Here is a 20,569-nt window from a genome sequence, read left to right as displayed (position 1 = left end):
TATCGCAATGAAACAAAAGCCGTCTACAGAACCAAGAGGTCCCTGCGTAGGAACATAATGGAACAATAAAGCCTTCGACCACAGATAAAAAAAACTAACGAACAATACATGGGCAAATAAACAGTTATGGGAGCCACAATAGGCCTGCAGCTGAGTCAACACCCACATACAATTTACCAGTGCCCTCAGTGCTGCTTTGATCACGGAAGACACGGCTACAACAATATTTACCCCGGTTACCAGAGTACATTTTGGAGACGGTAATGTTAGCAGGTCCACAAGAAAGACATTGGAGATGATTTTATGAGTGAGATGATTATGCACATACTATTTCCTTTTAGAGGAGATTCAACAATTGTGGCAATCAATTATATTCATTTGCAGGATTAGGATAGTGGAAAAATGTCGATTTTGGCTGTTTGATTAATTTTTTTATGTTAGCGTGTCTATGTGTGTGCTTGTGCGGGTGTGTACGTGCCTGTGCCTGTCGGTGCGTACGTGCGTGTTTGTGTGTGCACATGTTTGTCTGCGTGTGCGTGTGTGTATGTCTCAGCTGTTGGACACATCTATGGACATCTTTGACAGATTGGTCATGCTGTTAAGCCTCTCTATCTCTCTCTTTCTCTTTCTCTCTCGTCCTCTCTTTCTCTCTTCCCCTCTCTCTCCATGTTCTCACTGCACGAATGGGGCTCTCCTCGAGGTGGCCGTGTATTGGTAAATAAAGAGCTCTGTTTTGCTCAATAATTTACATGGAACGGTGGGAGTAGCATTACATAAGGAATCCTTCTGATTTCCAGCATGGTTCGCTTTTCATCTGAAAAGGACTGAACCTCGTCTCCTTTACCATGGTGTGTTGTGCCACATACAGCACCGCGTGGCCCAGCTGTTACTAACAGCACACGAGCATCAGGTTTAGGCAGGACAAATATATATTTATTTATATATATATATATGTCTGGATGAACAAGCAGAGATTAATGACTGTGAATCAAGGGCCTCTGGAAAGAGATGGTTCTCTAATAATAGACCCAATGTTAGGCTCTATTGTTTCCTCGCTTTCATTTCATGTTTTTTATGTGGCTGGAACTTCAGCGGGAAAACATTTGGCTGGGAAATGAGGAAGGTATATTTCCGAGGATGATCGTTGTCAATAGGGTTGTGGGCCGGCGTGGTGTGTCAACAAAATAGATGTGATTTCCTCATATTGCCTTCAACATGCCTGATTCTAAAGGTCTGTGGTTCTGACCAGCATGGCCACGGCTATGACAGTGCGCCGACTGAACTGAACTTGAACCCATGTTGACCAATGCACCCGTTTTTTCCATTTAATTTAATTATATTTCCTTAGTGACTCTAAAAAGAATTGCCGTTTTGGGAAATGTTTTGCTCTTTCCTTTCTTTTTGGGGGGTAATTAGCGATCCACTTCATCCACATTCTGTTAGCTTTCCTTGAGGACAACAATGAAACAAGAACAATTCGAAGCCTTGAGCAATGCCCTTCGTCTGCCGTCAGGCCCTTTGACAGTAGACTCCCGGGCTCCTCTGTGCATGTGAAAAGCACGAGAGCTATGTCAGAATGGTCATGTGACGGCAGGAATGGAGTCCACTCCCTGTAGCGAGTGCTGTTCCACGCTGTCAGGAGAAACAGCTGCAGCGCCTTCGCCCTCTGCCAACACACTGACACCCCACAGCAATGCTGCCCCCACCCCACAGGTCCCCTCCGCACACACACACACACACACAAGCACAGGCAACAGCGCACACACACACACGCACGCACGCACGCACGCACGCACGCACTCAAACACACGCACAGGCAACGGCACACAAACACACACACACACACACACACACACACACACACACACACACACACACACACAGGCAACGGCACACAAACACACACACACACACACACACACAAACACACACAGGCAACGGCACACAAACACACACACATACACACACACAAACACATACACACACACAGGCACGCACACACACATGCACAAATGCTAGTGCACAGGCACACACATACACTTAAAACCTTAACTGGCCAAAAAGCAGACCAATGGCATGTCTCAGCCATAGTGTCATATTGAGGCCTCATATAACACTATGAGTATGTTATGAAAATAATGTAGCAACTCTGCACTCTGTCATTTTTGTTTTACTAGACTGTGAAACACTTTTACCTTTTTGTAAGTATTCCATTTCAGAGTGCTTGCTTTTAATCGCTCTTATCCTAGCTTGTAATTTGCAGCTTAGTGACTAAATGCATACGTAAAAAAAAAACAGCCCCTTTTTGTAATTACACACCAGAACCATAATATCGCGTGTCAGCCTTTGGCAGAGGTGAATGAAAATATTGAACACGGTATTTCACGGCGACAAAGACACCGCACACCGCGCATACTTTGGCGGTGCGAACCGAACCGAAAAAAAACAAACAGCCGCGGACCACCTGCCCCTGGCCGCTCCCACACAGACAGGCCGTCCGGTCATTGTGTGGCCCTGAGGGGACCTGGAGGGCCACACGCCCCCGGGGTCACGCCGGCCATCTTGGCGGGAGCCTCTCTAGCCTTGTAGGGGATGTGAGCGGTTGCTGGGGAGAGCGGGGCAGATGCACCTGTCAATAGAGGGAAGGAAACCGGAGGAGGGGAGTGGGGGGGGGGGTGGGGGGGCTGCTGGGGAGGTGGGCTTAGAGGAAACGGCCGTGTTTATTTACCCGCCAAAGGCCACCGGACAGCTGACCTCGCCGGGTTAACCCTCTCACAGCAACACCCTCATCCCTAGAATGTGTATGCGATGAGCGCATGACACATGTCGGCCCCCCCCTCTCTCTCTCTCTCTCTCGTTCCCCCCCCCCTCGCCACGACGTAGAGGAGGAACACACCTTCCTCTCTGAGCCTGGGGAGAGGTCGGAACCACCAGTGACCCCCAGCACACCCCCGGCCGCGCGCTAGACGCTAGACTCTCACCGTGGGCGCAGAGGGCCCTATGTGACTGTCTAGCCGGCGGGCTAGGCTAATAGGTCTGGCTATTGTTCGGCAGGGACGGTATGCTTAGCACCCCGCTACAATGGGTCACATAGGGTTTGTACCCCGCTACAATGGGTCACATAGGGTTTGTACCCCGCTACAATGGGTCACATAGGGTTTGTACCCCGCTACAATGGGTCACATAGGGTTTGTACCCCGCTACAATGGGTCACATAGGGTTTGTACCCCGCTACAATGGGTCACATAGGGTTTGTACCCCGCTACAATGGGTCACATAGGGTTTGTACCCCGCTACAATGGGTCACATAGGGTTTATACCCCGCTACAATGGGTCACATAGGGTTTGTACCCCGCTACAATGTGTCACATAGGGTTTGCACCCCGCTACAATGGGTCACATAGGGTTTGTACCCCGCTACAATGGGTCACATAGGGTTTGTACCCCGCTACAATGGGTCACATAGGGTTTGTACCCCGCTACAATGGGTCACATAGGGTTTGCACCCCGCTACAATGGGTTACGCTAAGCTTTGTATGGGTCACGATACGATTGGTATCACTGTACATTGCAATACTAATATATAATATAACACGTACAAATAGAGCTGAAAATACAACTGGCTGTGTACCACCTGGGTAGTCTAATATTGACATGACGTTATATTGATAACTCAGCCTACAAAGTTAGTCCATTGTTTTCATTGCAAGAAACATTGCAACAACAGAAAAAAATATATATATATTATAATAATTATTTCTCTGGGGTCTCCATTTCAGTTTTGAACAACCTCAGACCAATGGCGACACTCATTAGTCAACAGACCACAGAAGGGTGAATGTCTCTGTCTAGCTGATGGGGATAGGTAAGCTAAGCTTAGCACGCAACACTCATTAGTCAACAGACCACAGAAGGGTGTATGAGTCTGTCTAGCATGTGGGGATAGGTATGCTAAGCTAAGCGTGCAACACTCACTAGTGGACAGACCACAGAGGGGCGTATGTTACTGTCTAGCTTGTATGTTAAGCGGATATCACCTAAGCAGGCAACGCTCACTAGTCGACCGACCACAAAGGGGCCTATGCTACTGTCTAGCTTGTATGCTAAGCTAAGCAAAGGGGCTAAAAGATCTTTCTTGAGGAGGATTTACCCACTGGGCTGGAGCCCATGCCGCTTGGCACTGTGAAGTCTGTGGTCTCCAGCATGCCACCTAATGAGATGCACAGAGCGACAGATGAACCATCTGCATGGCTCTGCCAAGTGGAGGGAGATGTGAGAGCCACACCAGGAGCAGGACATGTCCTGTCCATGTTTGCGGCACACAATAAGCAAGGCTTTTGTCCCGAGCCTTTTAATGGCACGTTGAAGGGATTACCCAATGTTGTATTATGAAGAGCTACGAAAGGATGCTGTTCTGCAACTTGTATTATTAAGGTTAAATTTATTATTATTATTCAATTATTAAGTGAGCGAGTGAGTGGTTCAATTCTTTGTGATCTGTAACAAGCTGGTATGAGAGATACTGCGGGAAAGTCCTTTTTTCTTTGTTTTTACCCATGGTTTATTGCAGAGGCACCCAAAGCTATAGTGGGTATGCACACAATGTCCTCCAAGCATGTGGCTACCTCCACCACGCTGTGATACCTCTCATGCTCTGCAGCCCTCCAGACCCACCATACTGTTTTACAGCAAGCATACAAATCCTACTTTTAGCCTGACATCATTCATCTCACATTGCATAAAAAAGGTGTGAAATTAGGCATTTGGAAGGTGTGAAGACTGACGGCCATCTCACACACACACACAGCCTAGGAGGTGTTAACATGACCTCAGATCCTGAACACCCAGTGCATCGTTGATAAGAACTAGATTTGCCACCCATCTGAATGTTTCTCATATTTAGTTTTTCTTGAAGTTTAAATGAATATCACAAACACAGGCGTTTATTGAACTCTGCCATCTTCTGATTAATGGTGTGTTCGAGCGGTTATGGTGTCTCCCAGCCAAAGAGCTCTGGGGTCCAATCCTAATCCTAGACATTCTTCAGCAGGTCGTGGCACCGCCCCATACCTGCTCCTTCATGATATGCGTCTCAAAATTCCCTCTCTTTTGATAAACAAACCACAAACGTGACAGAATAAACAAAACGGAAAAAAGTTGGGATTGCACATCAGAATGCATCATGGGATTTCAGTTGGGGCGATACGCCTCCATACTGAGAGGTCTCAAGAGAGTTGTATTGCCGTAAAATCCTAATTCAACATAACTACACCGTTAACTAAGAGCCACGTCTGCCATTAGAGACGCTGTGGCAGATTCAAACACAACAATGTCTCCCCATAATGACATATCGTTACACGATTACTTACTAAACAAAGGCCAAACAACCATCACTACCAACACACTAAGCAACACTCAAACGCTCCTATTCTTCCAAAATGGAGGCAGTCATTGCTTGGCGACGCTGACTCGGGTTGGGCGTGGTCCGGTTCACAGTTGATACCGTGCAGACTGACCTGTGTTGCCCGCACTGGTGGGCCTCTGCTGGGGGCCCCCGCTGGAGCCCAGGTTCCTGTGGAGGGCCGAGGAGTGCGTCGGCGGGGACAGCATCCCGCCGTCGCCCAGGGAGCCCAGGCCGCCGCCCTGCTGGTACATGGAGGCGTTGGGGTTGGAGACGGGCACGGCCACGTGCATGGAGAAGCTCTGCTGGGGCAACGCTGTGGGCTGCAAGAGGGGGGAACAGAGGGGGCGCAGCACGCACACACACACACACACACACACACACACACACACACACACACACACACACACACACGCACACATGCACAAACACACACAGAGAGAAGACACAGAAGAAGAGAGAGAGAAAGAGAAAGGGGGAGAATCAACAACCTGATGGTGGGTGTGAGGATGGGGGAGGAGGGGAGGCGTTTGGTTTCAGGAGGACAGAAGTCCCCCTCGATGTTTAGTTATGAGCGTCCCACTGGTGAGCTGCCACGCAGATTAACACAATATGTCACACACATTAGTCGCATATAGGTTGGACTGTGACAGTGTGTTAATACATTTACATTTGTGGAGAGGACATTAATGAGCTGACAGATGGTATGGAAACCTTTTCCTCCATACCATGGAATTAAACATAGATTTGAATATTACAGGAGTGGTGCGTTGGAACCAGATAAATAGACGAACATTGTAATCGTTAGAAGACTCAGCACCACAGATAAACAATTGTTTATTTTTCTGACATACTATTTATTGGTCTGTGTGAGGGTGTGTGTGTGTGTGTGTGTGTGTGTGTGTGTGTGTGTGTGTGTGTGTCTATGTGTAAGTGTGTGTGTGTGTGTGTGTGTGTGTGTGTGTGTGTGTGTGTCTATGTGAATGGGTAAGTGTGTGTGTGTGTGTGTGTGTGTGTGTGCGTGCGTGTGTGTTGGCTTTTGTGTTATTAGAGTCGACTAGTGTTAATGAACACAGTGCTGACTATACGAAGCATCAGTGGAGCGATTAACGACAGCTGAATACGCAGAGAAACGTTAGTTGTTATCATTAGTTGGTTAATGTCAATCCAAAATCAAACTATTATGGAAAAATAAATTATTATTAGATATTATAATAATTCAATATAATATGCCCTGAATATATAAAGGAAATTAACGATTGGTGTGCACAAGATCTTGCAGAACTCCACTCGTGATAAGATCACAGTGAAACTGGTATTTCAAAGGGGGAATTAAAAAAGAATCAGAGCTGTGGGAAGAGACCTCGAGGTTTCTCTCGGTGCGCTATGGTTACAGATCTAATGGAATAGCTCAGTATATGGCAGGAAGATATATCTTCAGCGGAGTCCTAGCTAGATATAATAGAAAATAAAGAACTGAAACTAAACTCCAAACTGAACCTAAAGAGTTGATTTTGTTGTTGCAATGGTCACGACCCAGTGTGTCACCCAGTGTCACTGCAGTGTGATCTTATCAAGGTGTGCCAAAAATGAGCCGCAGAAGAATTAAAATTAGAAAAAAAACGACTGCATTCTCTACGGAGAGACACGGATGTCGGGAAGTTCAGGAAGATGGTGAAATTCGAAGGGTGCAAAAAACAACACAAAAAGTGAAACGAAAAAAAGGGTGAAATTCCTTTTGTGCCGCAAAAGCCAAGCAAAAAACGGTGCATTGACAGTACTTACGATTTTATGATTTCTCATCATATTATCAAACTCCTCATTAATTTTTTTATACTTTTCTTCTGTATGAGGCGTGAGGACATATGAGGCATCGGGATCCGGGCTATCACAGCCTCTGTGTTCCTTCTTGTTTAGCGCCTGCAGTGAACATCAACATAGAGACAGGAATCAACACAGAACAGGACAACGGGTCGTACTTACACCACTGCGCTTGTACATTAAAGCACGCTCTTCGCCTAGTTTGCTGAAATGGTCGTCCATGAGGGGGCTTTGACCAAAGCACTCCTCTGGGTCGGGGCTAGCACAGTCATTATGGCCTTTGATTCTCAATTTCTGAAATACAATTGGAAAGTGGATTGGAAAACAGGCATACAGGAAGGGGTTATGTTATTTGTGTTCATTTCCCTGGTTCCAGCAAACTACGTACAAACGTATACATCACATTTCTTGCCTTCAACAATATGGGTTTTCAAACTTCTCTGAGGTATCAATCAGCCAAAGTGACCAGATTAAACAGAAGATATATCTAAGAAACGGGTTAAAATTTAAACATCCCTAGCGCCCTTCTGCACTGCTCTACAAAAGACACATTTTGTTGACTAAACTGCATTTCTCTCCCCTCTCAGTTTTCCTCTCATCCTCTCCACCGGCCCCCTCCCCGCCGCTCCGGCCTCCCCCTGCCATCTGTGTTTGCATGTTTCATTATGTTGCAGTTATCACGCGCCACCCAGCCCACGAGAGGACCCGCCGCAGAGAGCCTCACCACCCCGGACACAGGCTGCCTGCGCCCGTCACTCGGCGGTGAGGTGGGGAGGGGAGTGAGGGGGTGATCTTACCAAAGTGAATTCATGAGGGAAATAAAACCGGGATTATCGCATCGTGGTCAAGGATGCTTATCTGAGCATGAAATGGTGCAATTATTAAAATGAGAGCGAGGGCGCGAGCGAGCACATCAGTTGGTGTTGTCATTACCGGAGTCTGTTAAAGGAATAAACGCAATGCGCTTGCCCCGGCGGTGCTGGTGTGCTGCTGACTCCCACGGAGTCTGCAGCCTGCCTCCTCATTAGACCTCTGAATAGCCGTGTTAACAAGGCCCGCTGACAGCATGTGACAGCACGTGACACCGCGGCGGGGCGCTTCAAAACATGATTTATGTGTGACTCTCCAGGTTCTGCTATCAGTGTGCACTGTGGGTGCGCCGTGTCGGCGGGCTGTCTCTGAAGGCCTCGTGTCTACAGGAAGGTCTGTGAACCCACACCCCCCCCCCCCCACCGCCCACCCTCCCCCCCCCCCCGCTGGAGGTTAGGGTCACAGGCTGAGCTCCCTACAACCACCCCAACACACTAATGAGACCTCGCTCCGTCTTCACCGCCCACCAAGGGTGCTGTGTGTGTGTGTGTGTGTGTGTGTGTCTAGGTATGTTTGTGTGTGTGTGTATGTGTGTGTTTGTGTGTCTTTGTGCCTGTGTGTGTGTGTGTGTGTGTGAGTGTGTCTTTGTGCCTGTATGTGTGTGTGTGTGTGTGTGTGTGTGTGTGTGTGTGTGTGTGTGTGTGCGTGTGTCTGTCTGTGTCTTTGTGCCTGTGTGCGTGAGCGTGCGTGTTCGTGTGTGCGTGCGTGTGTGCATGCGTGTGTGTGATGGAGGTTCTGTTGCTGCAGGTCTTTCAAGTTATCTGAGAGTAGCTTTGTTTGGTGAGAGCAGATGATGCGTCTAACACGATGTTATCACCAGAACACCGGACCTGAATCACAGCATGATTGGTACCTACTCCCTTGTTTAACCTGCTCTGGCTATCGCTGATAAAAGCCCCTTCTCTGAATGGGATTCATAAAAGGATTCAACTCAGAATGAACCTTAAAGATCACCTAGGCTGCTTCACAGAAACACACCACTGTGCATCCCACAAAAAGACCAGGGTACATCTTGGCTTATCTATGAATAGTAACTAGACTGGCGCAGCGATGTGAAGGGTTGCAGATTGCCCTCAAAAGACAGTAATAAAGAAGCTCAGCCACTATCATCAGACATAATTGTCCATCCTATGTGGTGGATGGAGAGCTGGCCTGCTAATGAACGCGAGGCCCTTCAACACATACTTACTGCTGTTTGCTTTGCTTGGATGCACTTGTTATGTTGGCAGTGTGGTGGGACGCAACGGCATTCTTCTCATTCTGAGAAAACGCCTCTTTATATCATTTCCTGTTTACCAAACTCCCCCTCTCTAGTTAGTGTCGTGAAAGGGCTGTGTTTACAGGGTGAAAGTATGTGCATTCTTGACCAGAGAAGCCATAGATCTGATGGGGACCTGGGAATTAAAGCATCCAACCCGCTCATTACAGTCCCAGGGCTCTGTGGGAGCCGGCTGGCAGTGCAGCACGGGGCAGGGCTCCACCACTTTCACAACCAGGACCACTTCTCCAGCCCCCTGAGCCAAGGACAGGCGCCAATTAAGGAGAGGCCCACTAGGCAATCATGAATCAACTGTTCACCCAGAGCCGGAGCAAATGAGGGCTACGTGAAGAAAACAAGACACAAAAAGAAACAAAATGACAAAAAGTCTTATAAGATGTCATATGATCTTCAACATGTGCCATTTTGTCATCGTTACCGGAATAAGACATCATTTGGAGAAAACAGGTGTCAACTCGTTATACCAGTTGACCCCAACCAGTTTGCAAACTTCCTACTCTGCTCCAAACTCAAGTTTGGTTCTTTTGTTTCTTTTGTGAAGAAAGAGTGTGTTTTGTGAGGGGGCACTTGGACGTCGCCACAGGGGACAACGGCCACGAGGGGTGTGTGAATGTATGGAGCTCTGTCAGGCAGCTGGTGATGTTGAGGGCCCATCTGACAGAGGGCTAGGCTTCTGGGACATTCTTAGTATAACGCCGTTGTGCTGTACGGGTGTGTGGTTGTCCTTGTCGGCAGTGGGTGATTCTGTGTGGTGAATTTCATACACGGCATCGCGCATTATACACTCATACACATCAACCAAAACAAGCTTTAGAGAAAGTATCGCAAAAGTTGCCTCGGGTCGTAACCATGGAGATAACATTCCCCTCCTTCTCAGAACTCTCTTTAATCGCATAATGTTTGTATTTCTGAGGCTGAGGGGTTAACTTGCACTTTAGAAAAATAAACATTTTCAACTCATTTTCAAGAAATCTTCCTCTATCCCTTTCACTCACTCTATATATTCAGCGGTTGCTTCCTTGGAGACAAACCAAATGAACGGGGAAACAAAGGCAAACCCAAAGCGTGACTATCATGCACATGCGGGGCTCATTGGGTGGCCAATGGGAGAGTGAGTTCTAGCCCGCTCTCCGAGGCGCCCGTCTTATGAGTGCCGCACACTGAAAGGTCTGTGAAAACATTGATGTGATTCCTTTGTAAATGACTTGGCATGTCCCCGGTGTCCCACAGATGCTACCCCACCGCTCTGAGTAAATGGATCACTAAATCAGCACATGGCCAAACAGGTGTCATGCTCCAAACACCCAACGTCAAGACTTGGATCCCTGCGCTGGCCAATCAGAGGCCGCACCACAAAGACATGGCCATAGAAGGGGCGCAGGGGAGGGGGGGGGGGGGGGGGGGGGTCGCCTGACCCACTCCCCGTCTGCCCTTTGCCTATCGATGGACACCGACTGCCCTGATCCCTCGTCTTCCCTCCAGCCCGGTAGTTTCCAGTTCCCACCTCGCCTCTATTTTCTGCAGCCTTTATTTATATAAAGATATGCCCTCGTTTAAAACACAGGACTCAAAACACAACCCTGTCTTTAACGCAAGTTTTGTGAAGGGAAGCGATGGATGAACTTGTACAATCTATTCACAAGACCCTGATGGGTTTTAAAAGATGAGTGGGCAGAGGCCAGCTGGGATTCGTCCTGGCAGTATAGACCTGCAGTGAAAGAGACGAGGCTGCACAGAATGGAACCCGGAGACAGTGACGTCAAGCCAGCGAGCTACGTGTGTGTGTGTGTGTGTGTGTGTGTGTGTGTGTGTGTGTGTGTGTGTGTGTGTGTGTGTGTGTGTGTGTGTGTGTGTGTGTGTGTGTGTGTGGTGTGTGTGTGTGTGTGTGTGGAGGTTAGAGGACTGCAGTTGGGGGGATTACATAAGAAGGAAGCCAAAAGATTGGCAAAATGTTTCTCTGTTTCAGCCACCATGGGTAGTATGCAAATCTGGAGACAAAGATGTTTTGTTTATCCTTGTTTAAGTGTTCGGAGTATAATAACTTAACTTATCATGTAGGTCTTGTAAAGGCATGTATGCTTGTTGAACCTGTTACACTATCAATATTTCTTCCCAAAATGTGTGGATCTTTTTCTCCTTCTTTGTAAATTTGGATTCAAATAAAAGCATGTGTGTGTGCGTGCCTATATGTCTTGAACAGTCTTGTTTCTTTCTTCTAGACAGAGAAGTCCTTGGGGCAACTCTGTACAATTGGAGTTGGTATGTTATGTTCAGTAAATTAACAGCATATAACACACACACACATATAGCACACAAGGGTGACGTGAGGGTTGAGGTTAGTATTCAACTTGCTGCTAGACTGCCATCGTAGGGCTGTTTTTTGATTGTAAAATATGTATTAGTATACTAGACATACCACCATACCAGTAGACATACCAATAGTAGAGCATATATTTGTAATAGAAATCAGATAAAATAGATAAACTATGTTGAAAAGAAAACAGAGAAACAAAGTTCACAAATTATTCATCAAAGCCTAACTTAACACTTAACAGCTTTACTTAACAGTAACAAATACATGTTTGTTTTTGGTGTTTGCGTACATTTTCACAAAAGCCATCGGACTTGTCAAGTGCCTTGAATGTAATGTGCCCTGGCAATTATTGTGATCTGTGCAGGAAATGTACCTCACTGAGATGTCTCTCAGGTTCTATCAGGAGTGCATTCATACCCCATGGCTGGGTCTCATTTGCTTCCATGCCTGAAAGAAGTGTTGCAACTCAAGGAAACATGGCAATGCAGGATACTTTCATTTCCCCCAAATTGTTTTCCGTGGATTTGATTTAGTAGAAGTGGTGTAGTGTGTAGGAAGCAGCAGACGAGTAGCAGGATAACAAGAGGACACTGGGGTAATGGAGCCCTGTCGTTTCCTCTCCGTGCCGTTCCCACTGGTTGTGTTCAGGTTTCTCCCCAGCCTCCTTCGACCGGGCGTCCCAGTAGCTCGCGCCCTGCAGGGCCCTGAATTAGCCCTTGTGCCCGGCGCTACGCTAGGCAAAGTAGCGTGCTAATCCTCGTGACATTAGCATTGTGTCCGGGCCGTTCCATGTAATGGGCTTATCAAAAGGCCTCTTTGAGTTCCAAACACACTTGAAAATCGGCATGGGAAGGCGACTGATAAGAAGGCTTTTATCTGCTGAGGAATATTTCTGCTCTTATATAACATCTTAAGACACGGAGCCATCCGCTGCCCTGGCGTTCCCCTCTTGTGCCGTTGTCTTCCACTCTGGAGGGAAATAAATCTAACTTCTACAGCTTGTTTTCATGACTGCTGCTGTGTGGACCGCGGTCCAAGGCGTGGTTGGCGCTGCGAGGCTTTTGACTTGAATACCACACTTGATTTTTGAGTCATATTATTTTATTATAGCCTGCTGCTACCCTATTGTCTAGTGACGGCTGGCAGGACGAGAAGGAACCGAGGGGAAGCACTTCAGTGAAACTAAAACAGGGGACTCTTCGTTATATTTTAAATGGATAATAACACAATTGACAATAGAAGAAAATAGCAGAGCCTAATCTGGGTTAGTGGTGTTTTAGCACTTCTACATGAGCTCCAGCCATGATCATACTGATCCATTCTTTTATGTATCTGCGTCTGACCAACTGGGGTGTCACTCTGACAAATACAGAACATTAAAATGCCCAAACAGGAGGCTTGCTGGCCCATTAGAGAGCGAGTTGCTGTAGGCCTCGTCTGAACGAGGGAAGCGACCAAGCAATGGGTCGCCGCAGAAAGAGAGGGAGTGATCTCAATCAGCACACCACGTGTTCCATTAGGGGCAAGGGGGAATCACGGAGCAAATTCAGGATGGAGGCAAACCAATGTCCTCCTTATCTACCGATAGAGGAAGAACAAGAAAATGTGCTCAGATTTGACTCAACCGGTAGACAGGAAGTAGATGCAAGTAACAGGAAGAAGCATGCAAGTCGAAGCTCGTTAAGGGAAACAATTGAGTAAACTAATGGTCTAGTAATCATTTACTAATGGTGTGGTTATGGTAATGTTTACTAAAGTAGTGGTATTAATTTATACATTATTTAATGTATAAATGAATACCTTCATTTACATGGACATCATCTGTGAATGATTGCTAGACCATTTGTTAACGGTTAATGAATTGTTCAGTAATGCTTATTACTGCCTTAACAAATGTTAATGGGTAATTATTGCAGATTATCTCCTTTTCACTTTCGCTCTCTATCTCTCTCTCTCTCGCTCCCTCTCTCTCTCTCTCTGGATCTCTCTCTCTCTGGATTCCTCTCTCTCTTTGGATCTCTCACTCTCTCTCTCTGGTCATTCGGGTCGATCATTAGCTGTCATGGGCCCTGAAACCAAAGCCTCCCACCCTCAACTCTCATTGCTGCCGGCATCTAAAATATTCATAAGGACAATTAGGAGTTCCGATCAGGCCGGGCGGGAGCGCCTGGCCCGAGTCGGGCCCGGGAGTCGACACACAGAAGGGCAGGAAGTGCCAGCAGGAAGTCTGCAGCAGAACACCCTACACCTGCTCGCACGGACCCAGCCTCATCAATCTGAGCGGCGTCGGGCCTGCTCCGCTCTGGCCCCTGGTCGGGCAGCCAGGTAGCCGGGGGAGGGGTGGCGTGGTGCCAGCTCACCCCCACGCCGCCCTCCTCCCAGCAGGCACTGCTCTGTCCTCGCCCCTGGGCAGGAGGGGCCGGCCGCACCACACCCCATACTGGGAGACGGCGAGCTGGGGGTGGTGGTGGAGGAGGTGGAGGAGGAGGCGGATGCAAGGGCAAGTAGAATGTTTCACAAGCGAGGGCAAAGAGAAAAGAAAGTGGCTGAATGCATGGGTTTGAATGCTTGAGTCCCTCCTGTTCACCGGGCCCCCCAAGGTCAACGAGGAACAAAGGATCTGGGGCCCTGTTGCTGCTGTTTTAGGGGAACATGAAGTTCCCATTGTCTGTAGGAGGTTCTAGGTAGTAGAGCTACCGATTTGTGCTCCCCTCCGACGTGCAGCATGGATGTAATTTAACTAGATCACGCCGAATTAGGTCAGGCTAATGTGTGACCCATTTTGTAATGTGTGCACTCTATGACAGGTGTCTGATGGTTGAGGGGTTGAAACATTTTAAAACATGAAACGTGTCCACTCCCGTATGATCCGCCATGATAGACGACAAACGACGGTGGACCAACATGCTCCGGAATCTCAAACCGACGCATCGTTTCCCACCCGAAGAGCGACAACAACAGATTCATTTCTTTCTATGAATTCCTCAGCATCAATTAATACAAAGCAGCGCCAAACAAGCAAAAACAAACTGACATAACAACGATGTTAGCTGTCAGACTCTGCGTAGCTCCTCACAAGAGAAGTGTAATGAGCAACAGTAAATACTGCATGTGTCACCGGAGTCCCGTTGGAGTTCCCATATTAAAGGGCCACGCTTGCCAAAAACCGGAGAGAATACAGGCCGCGCAAGCCCCGTCCCATCCCGGCACAGGCAGGTTGGGATCCGCTCCACCAGGGTGCCCCAGAAGGTGACAACGCAGACCCGTTCAACCTCTGAATGACGGTTGGTGGTTAGGACATTAAATAAATATCAGCACCTGTGATCGTGGAGTGCATCAGAAAGAAAGAAGAAGAAACGGCGAGAACTATTGGGCCGGTTTGGACACTACTTTATTCCCGATGGCGTGTGCTTATACCCGACATAACGGTGGAGATTATGTTTACGGAAATAACACAAGGACCATGTCGGGAAACATCTCTGGAAACACAAAAATAAGCACAAAAATAAAGCAACACACAAGCTGATCTTCCTCCCCGACATGTGTCCTTGTGTGTTGCTTTATTTTTGTGCTTATTTTTGTGTTTCCGGAGAGCAGACTTGAACAATATCTCGGTTGCTCTGACGTCAGCGAAGTACATGTGGCAAAATCAAAAACTCTCTCTACAGTAGCCTGGTAACAAGAATCACAAAGGGGCGCTTACTCATACGTACGTGCATGAAAAAAAAGAAGAGAAAAAAACGGGGGGGGGGGGGGGGGGGGAAAGGCATCAGATCCAAGGGGAGCATGAAATACACAATGTCACACACACACACACACACACACACACACACACACACACACACAGCTTCTACCTCTCAATTCAATTAACAACAATGGCAATTTTTTTATAAACCAAATTAAAAATCTTAACAGCTCTCTCCCGCTCCCGCTCCGGTTTTCAGAGTCCAAGGTGTTCCCATGGTAACGGACTAACAATAATCATTTATCCATTTCTTTTTTTTCAAAAGCGGGGCGGAATAGCTCGCTCTATAAAACACAACGAGAATTCAACCACTGTTGCTTTTGTAACACTGTAGAGGGAGAGATGGAGAGAGAAAAAATGAAAGTGGAGTGGTGACCCTTTTCACTAAAAGCCCAGAGGAAAAGGAGTCCTTGTCCCACAAAGAGGGGCACTTTGAAACCCAGCATGAGACTAGCTACAATATCATTAGCACCGCTGCACTACAAATTATTCTGAGTATTCCACGAAGCAGCAGCTAAACCCGGTGACGACTAAGTAAGAAACATGGGAGGAAACACAATGCAGAACACGTTGTGTCGACTTGAACCGAATCACATTAGAGAGAAACTGTAATTGGGATATTTAATCTCATCCTCATCTCCAAAGTAATGCAGATCACCAATTGATATTTAAAAGCCTTGAATTATCTTTTGAGGCCAGAGAGGTACCAAAGGAGCATAGTTTGTTTCTCTAGTTGATTAAGATGTAGGCTACATCCCACACCACAAAGGCTACATTGGGTTTAATTATTTTGTAATTAAATAATTTGGTATAATTTCTAAAGACAGACACCCGTTTGTCCCCCCCCCCCCCCCCCCACACACACACACACACACACGCACACGCACACACACACAGACACAGCATGATTGCCAAGGCTTAAATGCAGAAATTAAATATGCTCATCATCGTCTTAATGACTTCACCAATAGCACTAAACAGGACGTGCACCTGGGTAAACATGCCACCGTGCTTCTGAACGGTTCTGGGACTCCATTTGTTCAAATTTTGTGCATATGACACCACCGGCACTGTGAGCAAGGCGGCCTGTCGAAGCATCCAGTGACCATCTCATTCTCTGTGGTACCTCCCTTATTAAGCAGCGCGCTGTGCCCAGGACAACCTGCCAGTGTGCGGCCCAGAACCAACCTCACCCTGTGTGCTTTGATGTGCAAGGACTGACCGTGTAGGAGGCACGCGAGACGGGCATGTTTTTATTTCCCCCGAAGGAAATGATTGTGCTGATGAAGAATTAAAATCTACAAAACTAACTACTAATAATGTGTTTTTTGTACAATTGGATCAGTTGAGAATTTTGCTGGGACTGATAACTAAGATGCAATGCAGCCTAAACTTTTCTATTCAATGAATCATATGGTTAATATGTGTATGAGTATTAGTCGAGTATTAATCATATGAGTATAAATCATATGAGTATTAGGATGTAGTTTGTAGTCATAAGGAATGCTTTACATAAGTGATGACAAAGAATACCACTTGCCCACCACTGTATGCTTCGACTTATTCCTTACGACTATGGGGGGGTTTTAAACGGTTTATACAGTAAAGACACTTATTTGTGTCATTTTCTCCATCTCTTCTCATCCCATAGCCCTGTTTCCACGGAGCCACAAGCAGCCAGATAATTGATCAATCATGCTAATTGAAGAGCCTGGACAGCTAGCCCACCATGGCAGATGTGCCAATTTACATTTATTATGATAGAAATGGGCCTCAATCACTGCTCAGCCTGTGATTGACACCGTGAAGACACTATGTGTCTAATCCCTGCCCCCTTCACAACACAAGGCTAGTAAAACAGACACCTTAGAGTTTGTAACATCCAAACACACTTTTCCTCGTTTAAATGTAATTGCAATCACAGCCATATTGTGCGTGTATATCATCCGCTTCAAAACAATAAGCTGATGTAAGAGTAAGAAGTGCAGCATGGATCTAGAAATATGGATAGGGGAATTGCTAAATTCAGTTCATAATTTGAGCACCCTAGTAGACAATGGAAAGAAAAGGAGCCATTCATATGGAAAGACTCAGTATCCAGTGTGACATTATACTGTGGTCAGAATCTGCACATCTGAGTGATGACGCAAACATCTTGGACAATACGCAATGATAACGATGGTGAACTCAAAATGGAATGGAAATGTTATTTTCCCACTCAGATTATCTTAAAATGAATAGACTGCTTACCAAAGAACGGTACATAAATACAGACAAAGCATTTCCTCTTTCTGAAGTGAATAAAAGGGCATCTCTTTTGGGAATACAGTAGACAAAATGCATTTCCCTATGAATGCTTGGTTTGTTCACAGATGAAACCCGGCTGATGCACTCAACGTAAAGTATGAGCCGTCTGTATCCCACGTCTGCATCTCATATTTAATTTAGCCAAGGAATCAAATTCAATAAATATGACATTTCCTAAATGAGTGGATTGGATCTCTGATCTCTAATTAAATACACCCTGACACAAACCTTCGATTTGAATCAAAAGAAACTATTGTCATTGTCAGATAATGTCTGGATATTTGATCAGATTTCAAGATATTTGAAGCCATGAATGCATCTAGTCATCATGATTGTGTCATCAAGTAAAGAAGCCGGAGCAAATCATATTAAATCCCTGGAAGAGGATGAGGATGTGATTCGATTAATGAATTGACCAACAGCAGTCTTTTCATTTGCCACACAAAACGAATCAAATGTGAAACACTACAACAACTAAGTTTTCTTTTTGATGAAAATCCAACAGATAGCAGATACAAACAAAATGACATAGTATAGGCTACATAGGCTATGGTCATCCATAAATCTATCTGTAAATCTGATAAGCAAGGAATACTGAATTGACCTAAAACCCGAATAATGTCCATGTCCAAGATAAACATTCAGAAACAACGACAGTTTAATAAGGATTTGGTAATACATTGGTGTATGTGTATGTGTGGTGTTAATGTGAATGTAATTGTGTCCGGTGTATATGGTTCCATGTGATTTCAATATTGTGCAATATTGATAAACACATTGCAACATATTACTTTGATATTGGTGATCGTATTACATATATTTTGATGATCCAAATAAATGTGATTCTCGTGAGATCATTCAATAGTAAAACTAGAAAGAGTGTTCTATTTTAATGTGCAGTAGTGTGAGTGAGTGTGTGTGTGTGTGTGTGTGAGCATGCGTGCATGCGTGCGTGCGTGTGTGTGCATCTCTCTTGTCACTGACCATCTCACAGTATGTTCCTGTGAGGTCTGTACAATCTGTACAATACAAGAGCATGTAGGGTAAGGCATCTCAAGCTCAAGAGTCTAAAGGCAGGCTGTGGAAAGGGGGGATTGGACCTGGCACCCTTAAGCTGGGAGTCAGCTACCACAATACCCTGCACTAAACCTAGGATGCAGCACTAACTCTTAAATAGGTATTCTAACTAACTCTTATATAGGTATTCTAATTAACTCTTAAATTGGTATTAGTTTGATTACATCTTTGTTTTAAGCGCACGTCATGTCGTTTCTCATCCAAGTTTCTCCCTATCATACAGCTCTATGCTGCCCCTTCAGAAGGCCCAGAGACCCCGGCTGGCTTATCAGACTGTGGCCCGGGCACCCATCCATCTGTGGAAAACAGAGCGTGTTCTCACAGACTGCATGGCCCGGGCCTCTATCTACAGATGGTACTACTGAGCAAGAATGTGACCTTTGATTCTGGGTTGCTCGCAAGGAATATCAGCGGCCGGCTTCCTGAAGGATATGGCCTGACTGCTCGCTTGCTTCTCTGCCCGGTCAAGGAGCACATGATTGTTTGCATGTCGATTATTGGTTTAATTCAATTGAAATTTATTTAGATAAGTGTCCAGAGTAAGTGTGTCCATGTGAGGCCCATTTCACCAGATAAAGAGGGAGTGAGGTCGAAGAGAGAGAGAGAGAGAGAGAGAGAGAGAGAGAGAGAGAGCGAGAGAGAGAGAGGAAGAGGAGAGAGGGAGGAGAGAGAAAGAGTTAGATGGGAGTTAGGAGGAGAGAGAGAGGGGAGAGAGAGAGGGGGGTAGAGCAGGAGAGGACAGAGAGAGGGGCAGAGCAAGATAGGAGAAAGAGAGGGAAAGAGAACCAAGGGGATTCCCATCATATGCCATTAGTTTCCCTTCATTCCATATCAAGACCCCGGTTCCTCGGCGGGTTAGGGCATTGGTTTTACACATTCTACTGTACTGCATTTGTTTCATGTGTCACCATTGCCAAGAGTGGACCAACCAATACAAAGAGCTACCAGCTCACTAACATTGGTTGTTTTGTTGCACGCCAGTCAAATAAAAACGTGGGGTTGTTTGAGTGTGTGTGTATGAGGGTGTGTGTGTGTGTGTGCGTGTGTGTGTGTGTGTGTGTGTGTGTGTGTGTGTGTGTGTGTGTGTGTGTGTGTGTGTGTGTGTGTGTGTGTGTGTGTGTGTGTGCGTGTGTGTGTGTGTGTGTGTGTCTGTGAGGGTGTGGGGAAAATCCTGTGCCTACACTGAAGTGGAGCCTGCCTGGATGAGGTTGGTTACTTCTGCTCTGCTTCTTCACTTCTGAAGCCACACAGCCAGCAGGGCTGGAGGGAGGCGATGTGTGCGCTGCGTATCTGCACAGATGCCGGCCCAGTGAGTGAGCAGGGACAACGAGACATTGTTCTGGCCTTAGTGCAGCAGAGGGCAGCCTCCTTGAGAGCAGCCAGAGGGGCAGAGTGGGAAATCAACATCTCGCTGGCGTTTGTCCTCAGACTCCCTAGGTATGTCCCACCCTTTCCCCCGGTGCGTCCCTCACGGTCGGTACAGAATGTTCTGTGTTCCCGAGGGTGAGGGCGCCGCACACCCACGCGCACAGGTGTAGGGTATAGGGTGAAGCCCAAAGCACAAGAAAGTGCACGAGTTTGGCCTGAAATCATATTGATTTGAGTCTCTTCTCCCCGCAGAAGGTTAACGTTACATCCGTCATGCGTACCGTGAGTAAAAAAAAAAAGGGGACTCACACCAGAAGACGCACACATGGTCACTGTTACGTGAGCAAGGCGTGCGGCCCATGTATTTTTAATCCAGGTGAGCCCTGC

The 20,569-nt window shown here is 46.6% G+C and overlaps 1 protein-coding gene across 7 annotated transcripts in view; it reads right to left on the bottom strand.

The window, feature by feature from the left end:
• The window catches only part of mef2aa (myocyte enhancer factor 2aa), a 56,982-nt gene that overhangs the window by 9,942 nt on the left and 26,471 nt on the right, over positions 1–20,569 (bottom strand). For 5 of the 7 annotated variants that reach the window (XM_084477506.1, XM_084477505.1, XM_084477509.1 and 2 more), the window contains exons 5-6: positions 7,187–7,321; positions 5,517–5,724 (exon numbers count right to left, since the gene is read on the bottom strand). In XM_084477506.1, the coding sequence (XP_084333632.1) occupies positions 5,517–5,724; positions 7,187–7,321 (343 nt within the window). Of the gene's footprint in view, positions 1–5,516; positions 5,725–7,186; positions 7,322–7,384; positions 7,517–20,569 lie in introns of all 7 variants that reach the window. The other 2 variants (XM_084477511.1, XM_084477508.1) reach the window with 2 other exon arrangements.

The sequence above is a fragment of the Micromesistius poutassou genome (genome assembly GCF_964030765.1).
Source record: "Micromesistius poutassou genome assembly, chromosome: 13".
NCBI classification, from domain to species: domain Eukaryota; kingdom Metazoa; phylum Chordata; class Actinopteri; order Gadiformes; family Gadidae; genus Micromesistius; species Micromesistius poutassou.
The sequence above is the reverse complement of the archived record's forward strand: the minus strand, read 5'-3'. Positions and strand labels throughout refer to the sequence as shown.